The sequence below is a fragment of the Pseudorca crassidens genome, chromosome 6, assembly GCF_039906515.1.
Source record: "Pseudorca crassidens isolate mPseCra1 chromosome 6, mPseCra1.hap1, whole genome shotgun sequence".
In the NCBI taxonomy this organism is placed as follows: Eukaryota; Metazoa; Chordata; class Mammalia; order Artiodactyla; family Delphinidae; genus Pseudorca; species Pseudorca crassidens.
The window spans coordinates 81,133,457-81,153,082 of NC_090301.1; the positions used below are offsets into that span (position 1 = coordinate 81,133,457).

The 19,626-nt window shown below is 45.5% G+C and overlaps 1 protein-coding gene across 2 annotated transcripts in view; it reads right to left on the minus strand.

Moving 5' to 3' along the window:
- The window catches only part of KIF5C (kinesin family member 5C), a 167,541-nt gene extending 165,830 nt beyond the window's left edge, over window positions 1–1,711 (minus strand). For both annotated transcript variants that reach the window (XM_067741992.1, XM_067741993.1), the window contains exon 1: window positions 1,173–1,711. In XM_067741992.1, the coding sequence (XP_067598093.1) occupies window positions 1,173–1,298 (126 nt within the window). In that variant the 5' untranslated portion in view covers window positions 1,299–1,711. The remainder of the gene's footprint in view (window positions 1–1,172) is intronic.
- Window positions 1,712–19,626: the final 17,915 nt, after the last annotated feature.

Below are 19,626 nucleotides of genomic sequence, written 5' to 3' on the forward strand. Positions count from 1 at the left end.
CACCAGCCACTGGGTGAAATAGGAGGGAGGGGGTTAGTCGGAGCATGCTCAGTAAACGGGATGACATCACTTAATCAATGCTGAGGCCGGGAAGGCTGCATCAGCAGCCTCGAGCAGGCTGCCAGGAACGTGTCAGCAGGGATCGGGAGGCTCCCATTAACTCGGTCCCTCCCCACGCGACTCGCATACAAAGAGGGCACCATCAGCTACACACGCTGGGGACAGCGGAGGGGGAAGGGCGGTGGAGCTGGGGGAGGCTGGCTTATTTCATTTGACATATTCTTTTGAGAACTAAAACCCAATGGTATTCCCTCCCCCCCACCAGCAGCCCCGCTGCAGAAAGAGCCAAGTCTGCGGAGGTGAGGGAAGGGGGGAGGGGTAACGTGGGAAGGGAGACCAAGAGGGAGGGGACCCCAGCCACACAAAGTAACTTCTTTGGGCACAGAGGCTATTTGGTTGCGCTCCGGACCCCCAGCCCCACAGACGTGGGCGCACAGCCTCCTCTCCACCCAGCGTGAAGCACACCCGAGGATCTGCGGACACCAAGTGGGGGTCGCCCTCTTGCGGAAGGGTCAGAACCGAGGCCCAAGCCAGGGCAGCCTGGGTTGAGAGGAAGCAGGAGACACCAAGGCCACCAGTGTTCCCCCATCCCCCGCCTTCCGCGTGCAGAGCAAGGAGGAACGCCGCGGGGAGCCAATTCTGCACAGCTGTGGGAGCTCCGCGCCGAGGCTAGGATTTTTCCAGTACCTTGTTTCTTTCACCAAGCTCGTGAGAAGAGGCAAAGTGTTCGATAAATTGAACCAATGACTGGAATCATTTGTGGGTTACACGTGGGCTTGAGGGTAACCTGAACACACTACCCACGCGGTGTGGCCAGGGCGGGGAACAATGGGCCCACTCGGGCCCGCACCCCAATAACAATGGCGGCGCCGAACACTTCCTCGCCCCCCACCCCGACCCCCGCCGCCTGGGGCCCGCCCCATGGTCCCCAGTCGACCCTCCACCGGCCCAGAGGGGAACTACGGGGGGGGAGGGGATTTCTCGTCGAGTCCACCCTAGAGGGCAGCCCCGAGGGGATGTCCGAAGGGGTAGCCCGAGCATCTCTGCCAGATCTGGGGCGTCAGGGCTGCGGCGCGAAGCAGCAGGGGAGGCCAGACTTCCCAGCCACTTACCCCGATCACCACGGTCTCATCGCCTTTAAATTTGGGGATGAATTTGTCCCCGCGGAGGATCTCAGCTTCGTTGAGCGGCCGGAACCGGCACATCACTTTGATGCTGCATTCGGCTGGATCCGCCATCTCTGCCGGCGGCAGAGGGAAGGGGCGCGGGGATGGGCGGGGGGACGGGGTTCCGCACAACTAGGGAGGTGGTCGAGAACCGCACCGCCCGCAACGAGGCCGCCTCCCGCAGCCTCCGACGAAGCTTCTCAGCAGGTCATCGCGAACTCGGCGGGCTGGGCAGCTCTGGCCGCTCCGAGACCTGGTAGGTGGGCAGTCTATCAACCTTTGGCCCGTCCAGCTGCACACCTGCCTTCCCTGGCCCTGCCCTGGCCCTGCGCTGCGTCCCGGGACCACCTGCCCAGGACCACGCGGCGGGCGGACGAGGCGATGCGCAGGGAGCAAGCCTCTCCCGGCTCAGACCTCCCGGGCTCCTGCGAGCTCAGCCATCCTGCATCAGCACCAGCGCGCTCCGGCACCTCCCCGCCCCGCCCCTTCGCCCCGCCCTCCCTCGGTCCGCCCCGGGACGGTGACGTCACTGCGGAGATCCGCCCCGCCCTCGCCCAGGCTCCACGAGCGAAGCGTCCTGGGACTTGTAGTCGTTGTACCTGCGGGTGGAAGGACAAGGATGCTTGGAGCTGGCTTTCAGAGACAACGCTGGTGCCCCGGGTGACACCTCCGAGAGCCTGCAGGTCTTGGCTGGCTGCCCAAGTCAATAACAGGATGGATGTCACATCCAATATTCCCGGTTAAAATCTCTATAAATAACCAGGTCTATATCATCTCTTTACATCGTTTCATGATCCCAAAGGAAAATCCCCTCTTAAGACAGTGTCCAACCAGTTATGAAGCATTTTCTCTGTGCTCAACAGTTTTTAAGCGTCGTGAGGAAATCGGAGGGAGGGGGGCAATGAGATTTGCATGAATATTTGAAGTCAGTAACTCCTGAAAATGCCTGTACATAGATAGCAGTTCATACATATTTTGGGTCAGGGACTCCTTTAATATCTGATGAAAGTTAGGGACCTCTTCCATAACAAAAACAAAGACAAATAAACCTGTACACACCCACAGATTTTTCATGCTATTTGAGAGGGACTGGAGACAGCTGAAGCCTGTCTGTGACTCCCAGGTTAAGAGCCTCTTAATTACTACTAATTATTGTACAGTTTACAGAACCTCTGCCTAATGCCTACTTATAACCCCGTAGAATGAACAGAATGTATACAGGATCAAGTCCAAAGTACTTTGCAAAATATATCCAGGTCCCATGATCAGATTCTGTCTACTTATTAGCCTCATCTCTTGCCACTTCTTGTCTTGATGTTTACACTCTGACAAACACCAAACTACTTGCGGCTTCCTCCGTTTAAATTCACCTCTTGCTCTTCTTGCTTCTGGTATTTTGTTTAAGCGTTTACTCTCCCAGAGTCAAGCATTCATGCCTATTAGTAAGTACGTATATTAGGGCTCTTACCGTGGAAAGTGATAGGAATCCACCTGGAGCCACTGAGTTAAAGGAGGGAGGGTGGGAGGGAGACTCAAGAGGGAGGGCATGTGGGGATATATGTATGCATATGGCTGATTCACTTTGTTGTACAACAGAAACTAACACAGTATTGTGAAGCAATTATACTCCAATAAAGATGAATTAAAAACATAAATAAACAAACAGAAAAAAAGAAGAAGACAGATTGATCTGGCTTATTAAAGGAATGATGAAAAACCAAGCCAGGGAACAGGCAGACTACCAAGGCTCTCTCTCTACCACTGGTCCCTGTTCTCTCTTTTAATTGGCCTTACTCTCCCTCTAGATCATCCCTTCAACATGTCAAGAAACCCAGCTGCCAACAGCCCCTGCATTCATTCTTCAATTTCTGCCATTAGATAAGGATAGATGTTTGTTCAGAGATTTGGTTTGAAAACCCCTAGGGCAAGTCTGTGATTGGCCTGGGCTTCGGTTGGTGTCTACCTCTAGACAACTCGATCAGAGTCAAGGACGTTGTGAGATCCTGCAGGAATCTCACGGTCGGAAGCTACACGAAAGAAGAGGGACATCAGTCCCAGAAGAAGAGCGTTCTGCAGGGCTGGCAGAACAATTAGATGTCCACTCTCCCTTTCCAGTGCTATCTTTTCCTCTAAGACTCAGCTCAGCCCTCCCTCCTTAGGAAGGGAGCCCTAAGTGAGCCCTCCCTCCTTAGGAAGCCTTCCCTGACTCACTAAACACTGACAGAGAGTAGGTGGTCCTCCTTGTTGTCTCATTATCTCCTGTGTCCACCTCTGTCACTGCAAGTCCACAGGCAATGATATCTGCCTCATCTTTATGTCTCTAGCATTTAGCACATAATAAACAGCACAGATGTAGGACCCATGGCAAGGTATGTAATTTCCTTAAGACTCAGTTTCCTCATCTCTATCATTGAAGTAATGATACCATCTCATAGAGTTTTTGAGGGAATTAGAAGAAACAATACTTTTAAAGCACCTAGCATGCTGCCTGTCACATGTATGATATAAACCTTTGAAAGTCAGATATGATGATGATGATGAAGTTATGAACAAATGAGTGTAAAACAAGTAATTTACTCAGTTAATTTTAGGAACACATCTGTTGATTAAATGCAGGTGTACCTGGGAATAGAGGTTCTCCACCTAGCTGAGAAGACACAGCTACTGAAATAAACTTTTGTCAGCTATTGTGAGCAGTACCAATTTTATTTTCTGTCCTCGGATACAGTGATAGTAGGTTTTAAAAGGCCCAAATGCTACATGTTCATCTATTTTCACCTTAGTAGTTCTCTGGCTCAGACACCCACAAGCTTCAGTTGTCAACTTCACAATATACTGGAGAGGGCAGTCCAATCCCCAGTTTCCCTGAGCCCACCATAGGATGCCTAGAAGCTCACACACACTGGTTTGTCTGAAAAGGTCAGAACATGGATAACCTGGGGTGGTAAGAGAGAACTGACTGTGTGTCCCTGGGTTCACTCTTCATTTATTCATCCACCTATCCATCCATCAACTACTGATTGAACAAATGACATTTGCTGCCACTATATACATTTAGGTTTATTAAGTGAACTCAAGGGGACTATGGTCCCCCACTTGAGGGGAAATTGCAAAATAAGTCATCACCCTCAGGCAACTTAGAAACAAGTCAGTACTGAGGTACAATGCTCAGTGGTGCTGAGAAGGCTTAATCAAGGAGACGGACTAGCTAGGATTTAAAAAAATTAAAAAGAAACACCAAAGCACAGAAACAAAAGAGAAAGTAGATAAACTGAACAATATCAAAATGATAAACTTTTATGCATCAAACAATACTATCCACAGAGTGAAAAGGCAACTCACAGGATGGGAGAAAATATTTTCAAATCATATATCTGATAAGAGATTGATATCCAGAATATATAAAGAACTACAAATCAACACTATTTTAAAATATGATTTAAAAATGGGCAAAGGACCTGAAAAGAATTTTCTTTGAAAAAGATGCACAAATGGCCAATAAGCACATGAAAAGATGCTCAACATCACTCATCATTAGGGAAATGAAAATCAAAATCACAATGAGAGGGGACTTCCCTGGTGGCGCAATGGTTAAGAATCCGCCTGCCAATGCAGGGGACACGGGTTCGAGCCCTGGTCCGGGAAGATCCCACATGCCGCGGAGCAACTATGCCCGTGCGCCACAACTACTGAGCCTGCACTCTAGAGCCCGCAAGCCACAACTACTGAGCCCATGCACTACAACTACTGAAGCCCGCGCACCTAGAACCCGTGCTCCGCCATGAGAGAAGCCACCACAATGAGAAGCCTGTGCATCGCAACGAAGAGTAGCCCCCGCTCGCTGCAACTAGAGAAAGCCCGCGCGCAGCAACGAAAACCCAACACTGCCAAAAATAAATAAATAATAAAATTAATTAATTAAAAAAAATCACAATGAGATACCACGTCATACCCATTAGGAAGGATTTTATCAAAAAAAGAAAATAAGTGTTCAGGAAGATATGGAAAAATTGAAACTATTGTACATTGTTGATTGGAATATAAAATGGTGTGGCTGCCATGGAAAACAATATGGCCATCCCTCAAAAAGTTAGAAATAGATTACCATATGATCCAGCAATTCCATTTCTGGGTATATACCTCAAACAATTGAAATCAGAGGCTCAAACACATATGTGTATACCCATGTTCATAGCAGCATTATTCTCAATAGCTGAAACGTGGAAGCAACCCAAGTGTCCAAGTCATCTATGGGGAATGCATAAACAAAATGTGGTATATACGTACAATGAAATATTATTCAGCTTTAAAAAGGAAGGAAATTTAGACACGAGCTACAACATGTATGAACCTTGGGGACATTAAGTGAGATAAGCGAATCACAAGAGGACAAATACAGTATCAATTCCATCTATATGAGGTGCTTAGAGCAGTCAAATTCCTAAAGACATAAAGTAGAATGGTAGTTGCCAGTGGCTTGGGGGAGGGGAGAATGGGGAGCTATTATTTAATAGGTATGGAGTTTTAGTTTGTGAAGATGAAAAATGGAGATAAATGGTGGCGATGATTGCACAACAATGTGAATTTACTTAACACCACTGAACTGTACCCTGAAATAATGGTTTAAATAGTAAATTTTATGCTATAAAATATAATATGAATTTTATGTTGTTGTAGTATATTTTACCACAATTTTTTTACAGTGATTCCTATATTTGGGGTATGTTTCTGACATCACGGGTTGGCACACTCAGCTCCATTTGTTTTGGGGGGTTTTTTGTTTTCTGTTTTTTTGGACCGCGCCACATGTGGGATCTTAGTTCCCCAACAGGGATTGAACCCACGCCCCTTGCAGTGGAAGCATGGAGTCTTAACCACTGGACTGCCAGGGAAGTCCCTATTTTACCACAGTTTTTTAAAGAAACGTTTGTGCACTGTTGGTAGGGATGTAAATTCGTGCAGCCACTATTAAAAAAAGAAAAAAAAAATCAGCATGGAGTTTCCTCAAAAAATTTAAAACAGAACTATCATATGATCTAGCAACTCCACTTCTGGATATTTACCCAAAGGAAACAAAATCCCTATCTTGAAAAGATATTTGTACCCTTGTGTTCACTGTAGCATTATTTACAATAGCGAAGACAGGGAAAAAATTGTGTCCATCTGCAGACAAATGGATAAAGAAGATGTGGTATATATACAATAGGGTATTATTAAGCCATAATAAAGAAGGAAATCCTGCATCTGCAGCAACAAGGATGGAGCTTGAGGACATTATGCTAAGTGAAATAAGTCAGAAAAAGACAGATACCGTATTACCTCACTTATACGTAGAATCTGAAAAAAAGCAAACTCATAGATATAGAGATCAGATTTGTGGTTACTAGAGGCAGGGGGTGGGGGAGTGGAGACTGGATGAAAGTGGTCAAAGGTAAAAACTTCTGGTTATAAGATAAATAAGTCCTGGAGATGTCATGTACAGCATGATGACTATAGTTAACACTACCCTACTGCATATCTGTAAGTTGCTAAGGGAGTAGACCTTAAAAGTTCTCATCACTGTGTACAGTGATGGATGTTAACCAAACTTATTCTGGTAATCATTTCACAACATACATATATCAAATCATAATGTGGTACACTTAAAACTGACACAGTGTCATATGTCAATTTTATCTCAATTTTTTAAGAGATAAAGAAAAATAGAATAGAATTACCAGGGCTGGTGGTTGGGGGGAATGGCAGATGTTGGTCAAGGAGTACAAACTTCCACTTACAGAATGAATAAGTCCTGGGGATGTAATGTACAGCATAGTGACTATAGTTAACGATACTGTACCAAGTACTTGAAAGTTGCTCAGAGAATAGATCTTAAATGTTCTCCCCACCAAAAAGAAATGGTAATTACGTGACATGATGCAGGTGTTAGCTATCACTATAGTGATAATCATCTTGCAAAATATAAGTGTATCAAATTAACAAGTTTATATACCTTAGACTTATACAACATTATAGGTCAATTATATCGCAATAAAGCTGGAGAAACAAAAAAATTAATAATAGATTTCCCTGGGGGGCGGAAGGAGTAAAAAGGGAAAGGGAGGTGATTGGGTCATTGGGGTTAATTCCTTGACATCCAGCCCACCACTCCCTACTGTGAAGCCAGAACATGCCGTGGAGAACCATCCCCAACTCCGGAGATGGGCTTTGGTTAGTCTCAGACAAACAGTATCATCCCATCCTCAGGGGTGGGCAGGATGAAGCCAAGGAGATAAAAGTTTGCCAAGTTTTTGGAAAGAGTTTCTATTTCCCAACCTTTTCCTCCTTGGCTAAAGGATGACATTCAACACCAATTGTTACTGACACATTCTGTGACTGCATGGAGAACAAGGCTTAGGATGAAGCCAAGCTGTGGGCAACAGAGCCAAGAGACCAAAAATCCTGGGTCTTTGATCACATGATTGAGCCACTGAGATTCAACAACCTAAAACCCACCCTTCTCTAGATTTCTTTCTTGAGCCAGTAAACTTGCCTGTTCTTCAAGTCAACTTTCTGTGACTTGCAGCTGAAAGGGTATTAAGTGATACCAGAAGATATCTAGGGAGCAAGAAAGCAAGAGACACAGTCTGGAGGTCAGATGAAGCTTACATACCCAGGACAGCGAGAAAACCTATGCGACCAGAGTGGAATTAATGAAAGATTACGTCAAGAGGCTAAGTGAAACAAGCCAGAGAAAGATTACACCGCATGATCTCACTTATATGTGGAATCTAAGAAAAACAAACCGAACTCGTAGATACAGAGAACAGATTGCTGGTTGCCAGAGTAGGGGGTGAGGGAGAGGGGCGTCAAATGGTACACACTTCTAGTTATAAGATAAATAAGTCCTGGAGATGTCATGTACAGCATGGTGACTATAGTTAATAATACCACATTGCATATTTGAAAGTTGCTAAGAGAAAAATCTCAAAAGTTCTCGTCATGAAAAAAGAAACTGTAACTATGTATGGGGATGGATGTTAACTAAACTTACTGTGGTGATCATTTCACAATATACATATATATGAATACAATGCTATATATCAATTATATCTCAGTTTTTTAAAATATATTAACAGTGAAGGAAAAAGAAATTGATTTTTAGAAAACCTTCCTGAACAGCTCTAGCCCACAGAGCTCTCTGCTGTCTCAGGCCGTCGGTCCCCTTGATCTGGCACTTGAGCACTTGCTGTCTTGCAGTGACATTCCCAGCGTTGTCTGGTTCTGTTCTCTAGTTCTTTCCTCTTCACAGTGTTTTTCTTTCTGTTAAATGTCTTGTGTGTAAGTCTTGCTCCCTTATCCATGTTGTGGGGATCATGTATCATTTACGTGCTTGATAAAAATATTTTCTGGGTGATCAGCCCATGTCCATCATGATCATGATAATGGCAAGGACAAATGAATGAATACATGAACCTGGAAATGATGATCTTGCATTGTAGATGGAGCCCTGGGCTCGGGACATGCATTTTTAAATAGAATTTTGTAGTTCATTTTATTTATTTATTTTTGCCCGCACCATGCAGCATGTGGGATCTCAGTTACCTGACCAGGGAAAGAACCCCTGTCCCCTGCATTGGAAGTGTGGAGTCCTGACCACTGGACCTGCATTTTTCATTCATTCTGCTGCTAGCAAGTTCTGCGACTTTAGAAAATATATTCAACTTCTCTGAATGATTTTTTTTACACCATCTGTTGAAATGGTGCTAAAAATATTATCTCTTCTGGATAAGTGAGAATTGAGAGAGAAATATGTGCCAAAATGCCTGGAAATAAGGTCTGGGAGAGGCTGTGAAGAGATTGAGGGAATCACCCCTTCCAAGAAAGCATGAGAAGAAAGAAAAGTATGTAATAATATAAAATGAATTATTCCAAGGCCTGGCATAATGCCAGACACAAAGTAGCAACTCAATAAATGTCTTTCATGTGTTCATGCATCATCATTCATCCAACAAATGTGCATTTCCCGTTGCAGCGATGAATCCCTGAGTGCCCTAGTCAAGGAATCATCTGCTTCAGGGATTGGTCAAGTCCTGCTGCCCTGATTTTTGCTCATGGTTAAGTTAAGAGGTGTGCTATGCTCTTCCAGGACAGCGCCTACTCCACTCCCCTCCCTCCTGACCCAGCAAAGCCTTCTTGAAGCTGGAATTTATAGGTCCTTTGAGGGCAGTTAAGGAACTGAGGAATTCACCCACTAGCACAGGGTAAGAGCCTCAAACGGCCTCCAAGTTCCCCAGCCACAGTTTCTTCTGACGCCTCCACCAGCAACACCTGCTTGGCCCAAAAAATTCAATGTTGAGATGGGACAGAAAATAAGTAAGGAATTATCTGGATCATTCAGGCAACAATGAACAGTCTCCCTTTGACTAGCTTGAGCTTAACAGAAATCAAGGCATGTGAATCCCACCCCATCCCCCCTTCTCTCTGGAGTGATCAGAATCATTTTCTGAACACTCTGCTTCTCTATTCAGCTCAGTCCTGGAGAACGGTTTCTATCCCAGTCTCTACTGCTAGTGAGAAGTGTAAATTGAACCAATTATCTGGATTGTTCAAGGAAAAGAAGGCTCAGAAATCCTTCTGCCTGAGTGATCTAGGTAATTGCTTCAATTTTCACATCAGCTCCCCATCTTTGGCAGTCACTGGGATAGTCGTTTAACTCAAACCCTGGGGTCTGCAGGTTCCCGTGTGGGTTTAATCATTTCTGATGGTCTGGGCCCAGCTCCATTCCTATAAGTACAAAGAATATCTGGCCCTAGTGAACATTAAAAACCAAATGAACAGGTGAAAATGTTTTTTAAAGTGTCGAAAAATCCTTTTAAAACTTGCAAAAAAAACTTGCAAAAATAGCCTATTGCCATGGAATGGAAAACCAGGGTGTCTTTTAAAATTTATCACCTCAAGTGGCCCAGATAACCCAGCTCAGTGGGGAAGAAGCAAAGACTATCACTTCCTTTTAACATGACATTAGCTGATCTGAAGGAGAAAGCCTGTTCTCTCTAGGGGAGTTGACACATCAACTGAGATTCATTTTACTAGATTAAATCTTTAGAAATCTTTAGTATTAATTCTTGCAGAAAAAAATCCAGGGCTCTGGACAAATACAATGGAGAACCACTGAGTCTAAGGAGGGAGAGCAGAGGAGAGAGAAAAGCCAAACTCTTGTGTCCTGGGGGTAGAGGTAGGGGCCCACCTGTGAATGAGCTCTGGCAACCAGGTACAAGGCACCAGGCCCAGTTAGGAGCTGAGATGCAGGAGGTGAGAGGCATGGGCACCTCTGCCCTTCCCCGGGCTGACAGCACAATCCTAGTGTGACCTGAATGTCAACGACTCCCTCATCTTTCAGCAACTATGCCTAACTTCATTCAGGCCCTACTTGGAGACAGAATTCAACACTGTTAGTTCCTCTAAAAATCCACTCTCAGGAAAGCTTAGGAAGTAATGTAAACTTTGCTAAAAATGTAACAGGAATCCCAGATGAGGGATTTCTATTGCACACCCCACAGTGAACTATTTAAAAACCACTGCTAGACAGACTTCATGTCTCTAAATTCCCATCTCCATCATGTACCACAGAGGGTCCTTTTCCATCCCAACACCCTATGTGACTCCTCTCTCCAGGTCCTGACATTTCCTGCACTGTTCTTCCCTGATGCCGAGTCAGTCTGTGGTGTTCTACCTGCGTCCCAGGCTTGCAGCCTCTAACTTATCACTGTGCTCAGCAAAACACAGGGGGCACCTCTACTCAGCAGCTCCATCCTCCTCAGACACTGTGGGAAAGAAGAATAAATAAAAACACGTTTCCTATTGCCCACAGTGGAGGAATACAGTAGCATCCCTGGCAAATCAATTCATTGTAAATATGTTAAATAAAGACTGTGAATTCCAAGGTTGATGTGGTTCCCTTTAGAGATTCTCTTTTACTTTTTGAAACAGTAAATAAGATGAGGTTTTGTCCAAGAGGTCAGAGAAAAGTACACAAAGACTAGAGCATTTTTTTTCAACAATGGTATTAGTTATCTACTGCTGCGTAACAAATTACCCCCATACCTAGTGGCTTAAAACAACATTTGTTATTTCACAGTGGGTCAGGAATTGGGCATCACTTAGCTGAGTCCTGTGGCCCAGGTTTCTTCTCTCATGCAGCCAGGGATGCAACCATCTCAAGGCTCAGACTGGGGAAGGATCCATTCCCTGCTCAGTCTTGTGTTTTTTGGCAGGATCCCACTCCTCACTGGTTGCTGGCCAGAGGTTACGCTCAGTTCTTCGTCATGTGAGCCTCTTAAGAGCAGTAGACATCATCAGAGCAAGTGAGAGAGAGGAAACAAGACCGAAATCACAGTCTTTCATAGCTTAATCTCATCCAATCATTTTTCCATACTTCCTTGATTAGAAGTAAGTCACTAGGTTCTGCATGCTTTCAAAGGGAGGGAATTACACTTAGGTGTGAATATCAGGAGGCATGGATCATTGCGGACCATCTTAGAAGGCTGCCTGTCACAACAATAAATGAATTAACTGTCACTTATTTGTCACTTACACTGAAACAGGGCAGAGAGTAGAGTCAAGGAGTACAACTTTGGAAAGAGACCCTTCTCTCAAAGAGCTTCAGTCTAATTGGGAGACAAGATATGAAGAGATTAAAAGAGAAATAGTCATTCTAAACAAACAACAAAAAAAACCCTTAAGATGGCTACTATCAAAGGAAAAAAGAAACATATTAAACTTCATAAAAATATAAAATCTTATACATCAAAAATCATATGCAATAATAAAATAACACAACCTGCTAAGGAAGGTTTTTGCAACATATATGACAAAGAGTCGATATCCTTAATAAAGAATTCTTACAAGTCAATATGACAGTTGTAATGCACAATAGAAAAACTAACCGAGAGCATAAAAACTCAGTAAACAAAAGAATTACAAATTACCCTTAAATACATGAAAAACTATTCAGCCTTATTAGTAACCAAAGGAATGCCTACTAAACTGGCAACGATTACAAAGAACGATAACACCCAATGCTGTAATGCATACAAAGAAGCCACCCTTCTCTTATCCTACTGGCAGGAGGGTAGATGTGTATCATTTTTCTGGAAGGGCAACATAAATCAAACCCTGAAATGTGTACAGAGGTAGACTTCCTACTGAAAGTGACAGAAATACCAGGCATGCACCACTTGTACCTTCAGGGAACGACAAGTGCAAACCTGAATGGACACATCTGGGGACTAAAATTGGAAAAGTGTGTTTATGCCAGATTACTGAGAGCCTTGGACCACAGGTGGTGGTGTCTGGGTGGCATTCAGCTGACAGTGGGAAATCACTGGAAGTTTTTAAGTGGGGAGTGATCAGATGAAAGAAGAGTTCTAAGCCCAGTTAGAAACACCAGTGAGATACAAATCCAGGGATAGAATGGGAGAGGCTCATCACTCTCTCCATGGGCTCTCTGTTCCTCCCCCTTTGGCTTCACTGTATAGCAGAGCCAAACAGATAGCCCTTCTTACAGAATGGAGACTGTATGGATGGTTTCAGCCTTTGGGTCTCACTTGCAGTGGCCTGAAATAACAACTGTAGATTATGTCTGTCCAGTCTATGAGTCTCTGGACAGTTCTGCTGACTTGGCTGGGCTCTCTCCCATTTTGGGGGATCAGCTGGCTGTCGGTGTGTTCTAAGATGGTCGAGGCTTCCCTCCACTTCTCTCCATCACCCCAGGAAGCCAGTCCAGGCATGTTCTCACGGCGAGGTAGCGTGAGCAAGCCCAGCTGTGTAAGAGATTAGGTGCAAACGTGCGTGTACGTTTCAAGCCTCTGCTTGCCTCACACTTCAAGTCAAGTCACATGACTGAGACCAGAGACAGAGTGAGAGACGACTGCAAAGCTGCAGGGCAAGGCTGTAAATACGGACTGAATCGTGTCCCGCTAAATTCATATATTGAAACCTTAACCTCCAGTGTGACCATATCTGGAGACAGGGCCTTTGGGAAGGTAATTAAGGTTAAATGAGGTTATAAGAGTGGGGTCCTAATCTGATAGGACGGTGGCCTTGTAAGAAGAGGAAGAGAGAAATCTCTCTCTCTACCATGTGAGGACACAGTGACCATCTGCCGCCATAAAGAGAGCTCTGACCACAACCGGACCCTGACAGAACCTTGACCTTAGACCCCCCCAGCCTCCAGAACTGTGAGGACGTCAGTTTCCGTTGTTTAAGCCCCCAAGTCTGTGGCGTTTGGTTATGGCAGCCCGAGCTGACTAAGGTATGGACACATGGAGGCCATTTACTACCACGATGAGGGAGGGAAGGAGACAGGAAGCAGGGAGGAAGGGAGGGAAGGAGGGAGGGAGGTTTACTTATTTTTAAATATGTGTATAGTTGAAAAAATGAATACGTTCCACTCTCTTTCATCTGAAAGTGCGTCATGCACTCTGTGCCTATCTGCAGTCTCCATCTGTGAGCAGAAGGCAGTCAGAAGGTAAGGAGGATCAGAACCAGAGAGAGAGAGAGAAGCGCCCTGAGACTGGCTCACTTTATTCCAAAAAGAAATAGAAATGGTTTGGGGATTTTCCATGCGTGGGACAAAACAAATTGCTGTGTGAAAGGTTCTCATTCTGCCTGGAGGACTCTCATCACAGCCTACTCTCTTCCTATTTTCAAAATGTCAAGTAAGCCTGAGGAATCAACTTAAAAAAACAAAAGACAGGGCTTCCCTGGTGGCGCAGTGGTTGAGAGTCTGCCTGCCGATGCAGAGGACGCGGGTTCGTGCCCCGGTCCGGGAGGATCCCACATTCCGCGGAGGGCTGGAGGGACTCCCCGGGCGGTCCAGTGGTTACGAAGCCTTCCAATGAGGGGGTGGCGGGTGAGGGTTCCATCCCTGGTTGGGGAGTTAAGATCCCACATGCCTCAGGGTCAAGAAATCAAAACATGAAACAAAAGCAATACTGTAACAAATTCAAGAAGGACTTTAAAAATGGTCCACATGAAAGAAAAAAATAAATAAACAAATAAGTAATTAAAAGAGTGAAGACACCTATAGGCCTCCCTGCCCTAAAATATAAATAAAAATTGGCCTTAACTAGCAAATCTACCTTAATATACTTTTGGGGTTTTTTTGGCCACACGATGAGGCATGCAGAACTTCCCCAATCAGGGATTGACCCCCACACCCCCTGCAGTGGAAGGCGAAGTCTTAACCACTGGACCACCAGGGAAGTCCTACCGTAATATACTTTTGGTTGAGTTATTGGAATATCCTAATCAAAGGAAAATATTTATTCCCTCATTTAATGAGATTGATCACAAGACTCTGTCCTAGGAAACGATACCATGTAACTCTAAGAACGCTTTCAACTCAAAAATAACATTTATATTCTTGCTACCACAGGAGCTACTAACATAAGCAAGGCATGGTGCCTGCCTTCCTGGAGTTTGCCATCTAGGAGAGAAACAGAGACCTGGAAAATAACTGAATTGGGGGCTTCAGAGGAGTGGAATTGCAGTGTTCACAGAGTAAAGCCATGTCCTTGTGGGAGAGGCGTGGGGTCTCCACTGACAGCACCCCCAGGAGGGAGGCAGGCCTCAGGGAGGTTGGAGAAGGCTCCAGCTTCTCGCTGGGTCTCTCTGTTTGGAATCTTGGACATCAAGGGGTCCAGTGGTGGTAGGGCTCAAGATAGCAGGGCTGCACGAATGCAAGCTCCTGTGTATAACCCACTCCCCTTCCTCCATGTTCAGGCATTAGGAGTGAGGGAAGGGGGGCTGAGGAGCGGGTATTGCTTCTCTCCCACCAGGGGGGCCAACTCACCGTGCACCTCAGTGACACAGGGAAGGCCCTTCCTGGCTTCCTCATCCCTGGACACTGGCAGGGTGGCTTCCAGAAATGCAGACTCTGTAGAGATCCCACCACACCTCCTAGCCTGCTGGGACCACCCGGTGCTTGGGTGTAACCTCTCTGAGGACCACGCTGCCTGCACTCACCTGTTTCACCACCTCCAGGCAGAAGAAGGTTGTCTCTGGTGGAAAAGCTTTGTAGGATCAACAGAGGTGTGTAAGGTGGACAGGCAGCTGTGTCTTTTTTTTTTTTTTAATACTTATTTATTTGGTTGCACAGCGTCTTAGTTGTGGCAGGTGGGCTCCTAAGTTGCAGCACATGGGCTCCTTAGTTGCAGCTCCAGGGCTCCTTAGTTGTGGCATGCAAACTCTTAGTTGCAGCATGCATGTGGGATCTAGTTCCCTGACCATGGATCGAACCCAGGCCCCCTGCATTGGGAGCATGGAGACTTATCCACTGCCACCAGGGAAGTCCAAGGCAGCTGTGTCTTGATTTGGGCTCCCCAGAAGCAAAGCCTGAGATGGGCAGTCCCATGGCAATTGTTTCTGAAAGAGTGAGGGGAGCAGGGGAGTGAGGCATGGTGAGGCCGCAGGAGACCGGCTCCAGCCTGGCCCCACCAGGAAACTCTGGCATATAACTGTACCCCTTTGAGGAATGGGGTAGCCTTTTGTACCCCCGTGTCGGTCAGTCACTGGATGTGTGGGGTTCTCTCTCAGGTTAGGAGGAAGGCAACTCTCTAGAGAGGAGCTCACACTCCCAGCGCTGGGAGAGGGGAGCACAAGCTGGTAGAGGGGTTCTGGGTGGGGCACAATGGCGTCCACAATGGGCGGACGTGCTCAGCAGAGAGAAGGACCTGTGTGTGTCAAGAGTATATTGTGGGGGACTTCCCTGGTGGTCCAGTGGTTAGGAGTCAGCGCTTTCACTGCTGAGGGCCCAGGTTCAATCCCTGGGTGGGGAACTAAGATCCCGCAAGCCGTGCAGCACAGCCAAAAAATCCCCAAACAAACAAAAATTATGTTGCGTTCAGAGCCCAGTTCTGCTGGTGTGTGAATGATGAGGATATAAATGAGCACGGAGTGAGACGATGCAGGTGAAAATACAGTCCACCTGTAAGGTGCCGGCTAAATGTCCCATGTCTCACAGGGTTGGTGTGAAGACCAGATGGTGCACGACAGAATGTCACTCTAGAAACTAGAAAAGCTCTACACAAGGGCGGGCTTCCCTGGTGGCGCAGTGGTTGAGAGTTTGCCTGCCGATGCGGGGAACACGGGTTCGTGCCCCGGTCCGGGAGGATCTCACATGCCGCCGAGCGGCTGGGCCTGTGAGCCATGGCCACTGAGCCTGTACGTCTGGAGCTTGTGCTCTGCAACGGGAGAGGCCACAACAGTGAGAGGCCCGCGTACCGCAAAAAAAAAAAAGATATGTTTTTTGATAGTCATAAATCCATGCAAGAGGATTATGGATTATGAACTATATTCCAGGCACTATGATGGGCACTAGGGATTCGGCAGGAACAAATACAGCCTTGGTGCATGTCTTCACAGAGCTTATGGTCTAGTGAGGGCAACAGACTTCACAGTCACACAAATACCTATTGAATTGCAATCGTGGCAGGTACTTTGGAAAGAAAAGTGCAGGAGGTGTGGTGGTATTGGCTGGAGGGCTGGGGCGATCAGGGCAGGACTCCGCAGCAGGTGCCATTTAAACTAAGGTGGGAGGAAGGATAGGGAATACAGTGTGTGGAAGACATGAGGGGGAAGGATGCTGGTGGTCCTGGAGCAGTCAGACAAGCAATGGGGCTGGATAGTTCAGGGACTGAAGACTGAACCACAGAGATCTGATTTTTTAAAATTGGATAGATTGATAGGTGGATGGATCCATAGATAAATGGATGGATGGATAAAGATAGAATAGAATCTCTCTCTCTCTCTCTCTCTCTGCTAATGCTGTCATAAACTGAGACTTGTGATTCACTCCCTTCCTCTTACCCCTTTTAGATGACCAGACATATGTTTTCAATCGATACCAACATCTGTTACAGATTGTCACCATCAGGTAGAGTACTAGATTTCAGGTAGGATGTGTTTATTTAATTGCTAAGCCACATCACTAAGTTCCGTAAATTCTTTGTCTAAAATATCGTGCCTGTATATCCTTCCTTATACGTCCCTAGCAACTATCCTAGACTAAGGTATAATGACGTCACACCTAAATTACTGCAGGAGCTTCTTAACTGCTCGCTCTGCACCATATACTCTGATCTCATATTTATCCTTCCAATAGCCCCTCTAAAACTTAATCCCATTCTTACTATTCCATAAATTACACTCAGTGTGGTAAGGCAACAAACCGAAATGGGAGTCATAGCTGTAGAAAAAGGGGAAGCAAAATTATACACAATCGCAGGAAAGATGTTCACGACCACCACCACCTCCAAATAGTAAGAGTTAGCTAAAAAGCTAATTGACCTAATATGTAAGGTCAGTAAAGTGGTCAGATGAAAAATACGTGGATGAAATCACCCGTTTTTTCTTTTCTTCAGGAATATACAGCTTGATAACGAAGATGGAATGCCATTAATAAGAGCTCAGCATTTCATGTAGCGGTGGAAAGAAACAGACACTTTTCTTACGTGGACAGTAAATTGAGAAGGTCCCAGGCTCTGGAGCTGGAGTGCGTGGGCTTCAATCCCAACTCCACTTCTTCAGAGCTGAGTGATCTGGGGCACACTACCTAACCTACTATGCCTCAGTTTATTCATCCGTAAAATAGGGATGATAATCGTACTACCTCAAAGGTTACTATGAGGATTAATAAAGTAATACAGATCAAGTATTATGTGTTAGAGCAATGCCTGACATAGAATAAGCACTATAGAAGTATTTGCTATTATTGTTTTTATTTTTTATTATTAGCTCTCAGCTACCTGTCACCTGCCCTGAAGTTCTGCCTTAAGCCCTGAGTCTCACAAATTCTTCTTTGAAAACAGTTCTGTTATTGCCTAACCTCCATCCCTTTGATTAATATAGGGGTTCAGTGCAAGTCCAAGACCCAGGTACCATGCTAGATCTTCCATCATTATTGTCCCCCTTTATTTATTTATCTATTTATTTGAATTTATTTATTTATGGCTGCGTTGGGTCTTTGTTGCTGCGCACAGGCTTTCTCTAGTTGCGGCAAGCGGGGGCTACTCTTCTTGGCGGTGTGCAGGTTTCTCATTGCGCTGGCTTTTCTTGTTGCAGAGTATGGGCTCTAGGCACATGGGTTTCAGTACCTGTGGCACGTGGGCTCAGTAGTTGTAGCTCATGGGCTCTAGAGCGCAGGCTCAGTGGTTGTGGCACGTGGGCTTAGTTGCTCCGCGGCATGTGGGATTTTCCCGGACCAGGGCTCGAACCCGTGTCCCTGCATTAGCAGGCAGATTCTTAACCACTGAGCCACCAGGGAAGCCCTGTCCCCTTTTAAGTTAAGGGCATTTTCTCCCAAAGCAATCAAGTTTGTAGAGAGAGATACTACTCAGCATTCAGCAAGGATGACATTTTACTATCTTAAATTCTAAGTTTAGCTCCTGGGAACTAGTCTCAAATATCTTCATTTACAAGAGGATCTTTGCTTTACATTTGCATTTATAAAATTTCCATTTGAATGTAATTCTAGGTTCAAAATAATTACCTTGACAAGGCAGTTGGGTTTTTTTTAAAGATTTTTTTTTATGTGGACCATTTTTAAAGACTTTATTGAATTTGTTACAATATTGCTTCTGTTTTATGTTTTGGTTTTTTGGTCCCGAGGCATGTGGGATCTTAGCTCCCTGACCAGGGATGGAACCTGCACCCCCTGAACTGGAAGGTGAAGTTTTAACCACTGGACCACCAGGGAAGTCCCCTACAAGGCAGCTTTTAAATTACAAAAGCTGTTTGTTTTTTATCCTCTTCGATATTGTTTCAAAAAGTATTAGGATCCAGGTCTCAGCTTGGGCATGCCAGATACAGACATCCACTACCTTCATATTCCAAAGGCTTTAAGATAATGTTATGGCTGCATCTGGATAGCTTGGCCACTGGAATGTGAAGATGACAAGGGACCGAAGGTATCTGTTACATGGAGGCACCAAAGCATGCTGCAGGGCCCCCAAGCTAAGGGGAGTGAAATAGATGATTTTACTGGTGTTATTTTACTGTCTTATTTATTTCTCCTTTGTTATTCAGAGCTTTCAATAATCTTTAAAGAATATCTTCTAGCCTGTTCTCAGCTGTGCCAAATGGAATTAAGGGAATAGTTGAGTGTTGTCTGTCCTCATACTTGGGTTGAACCCTCAAAGGTAAAGCAGTGGTCCCTGAAGCTAGCCAATAGGTAGTAGGGAGAAAGCCCCAGGAGAGAAGTGAATCTCAGGGCAAGGATGAGGGCTTTGAAGTCCAGCCAGCACTCCTCACTTGTTGATTCCTCCCCCATGGCCGGCCTTGGACGATCTGGACTAGATTTTATTGGGCTAGCCATTTGGTTCCTTTCAGCATAAAACGGAGTACTATTAATACAAGG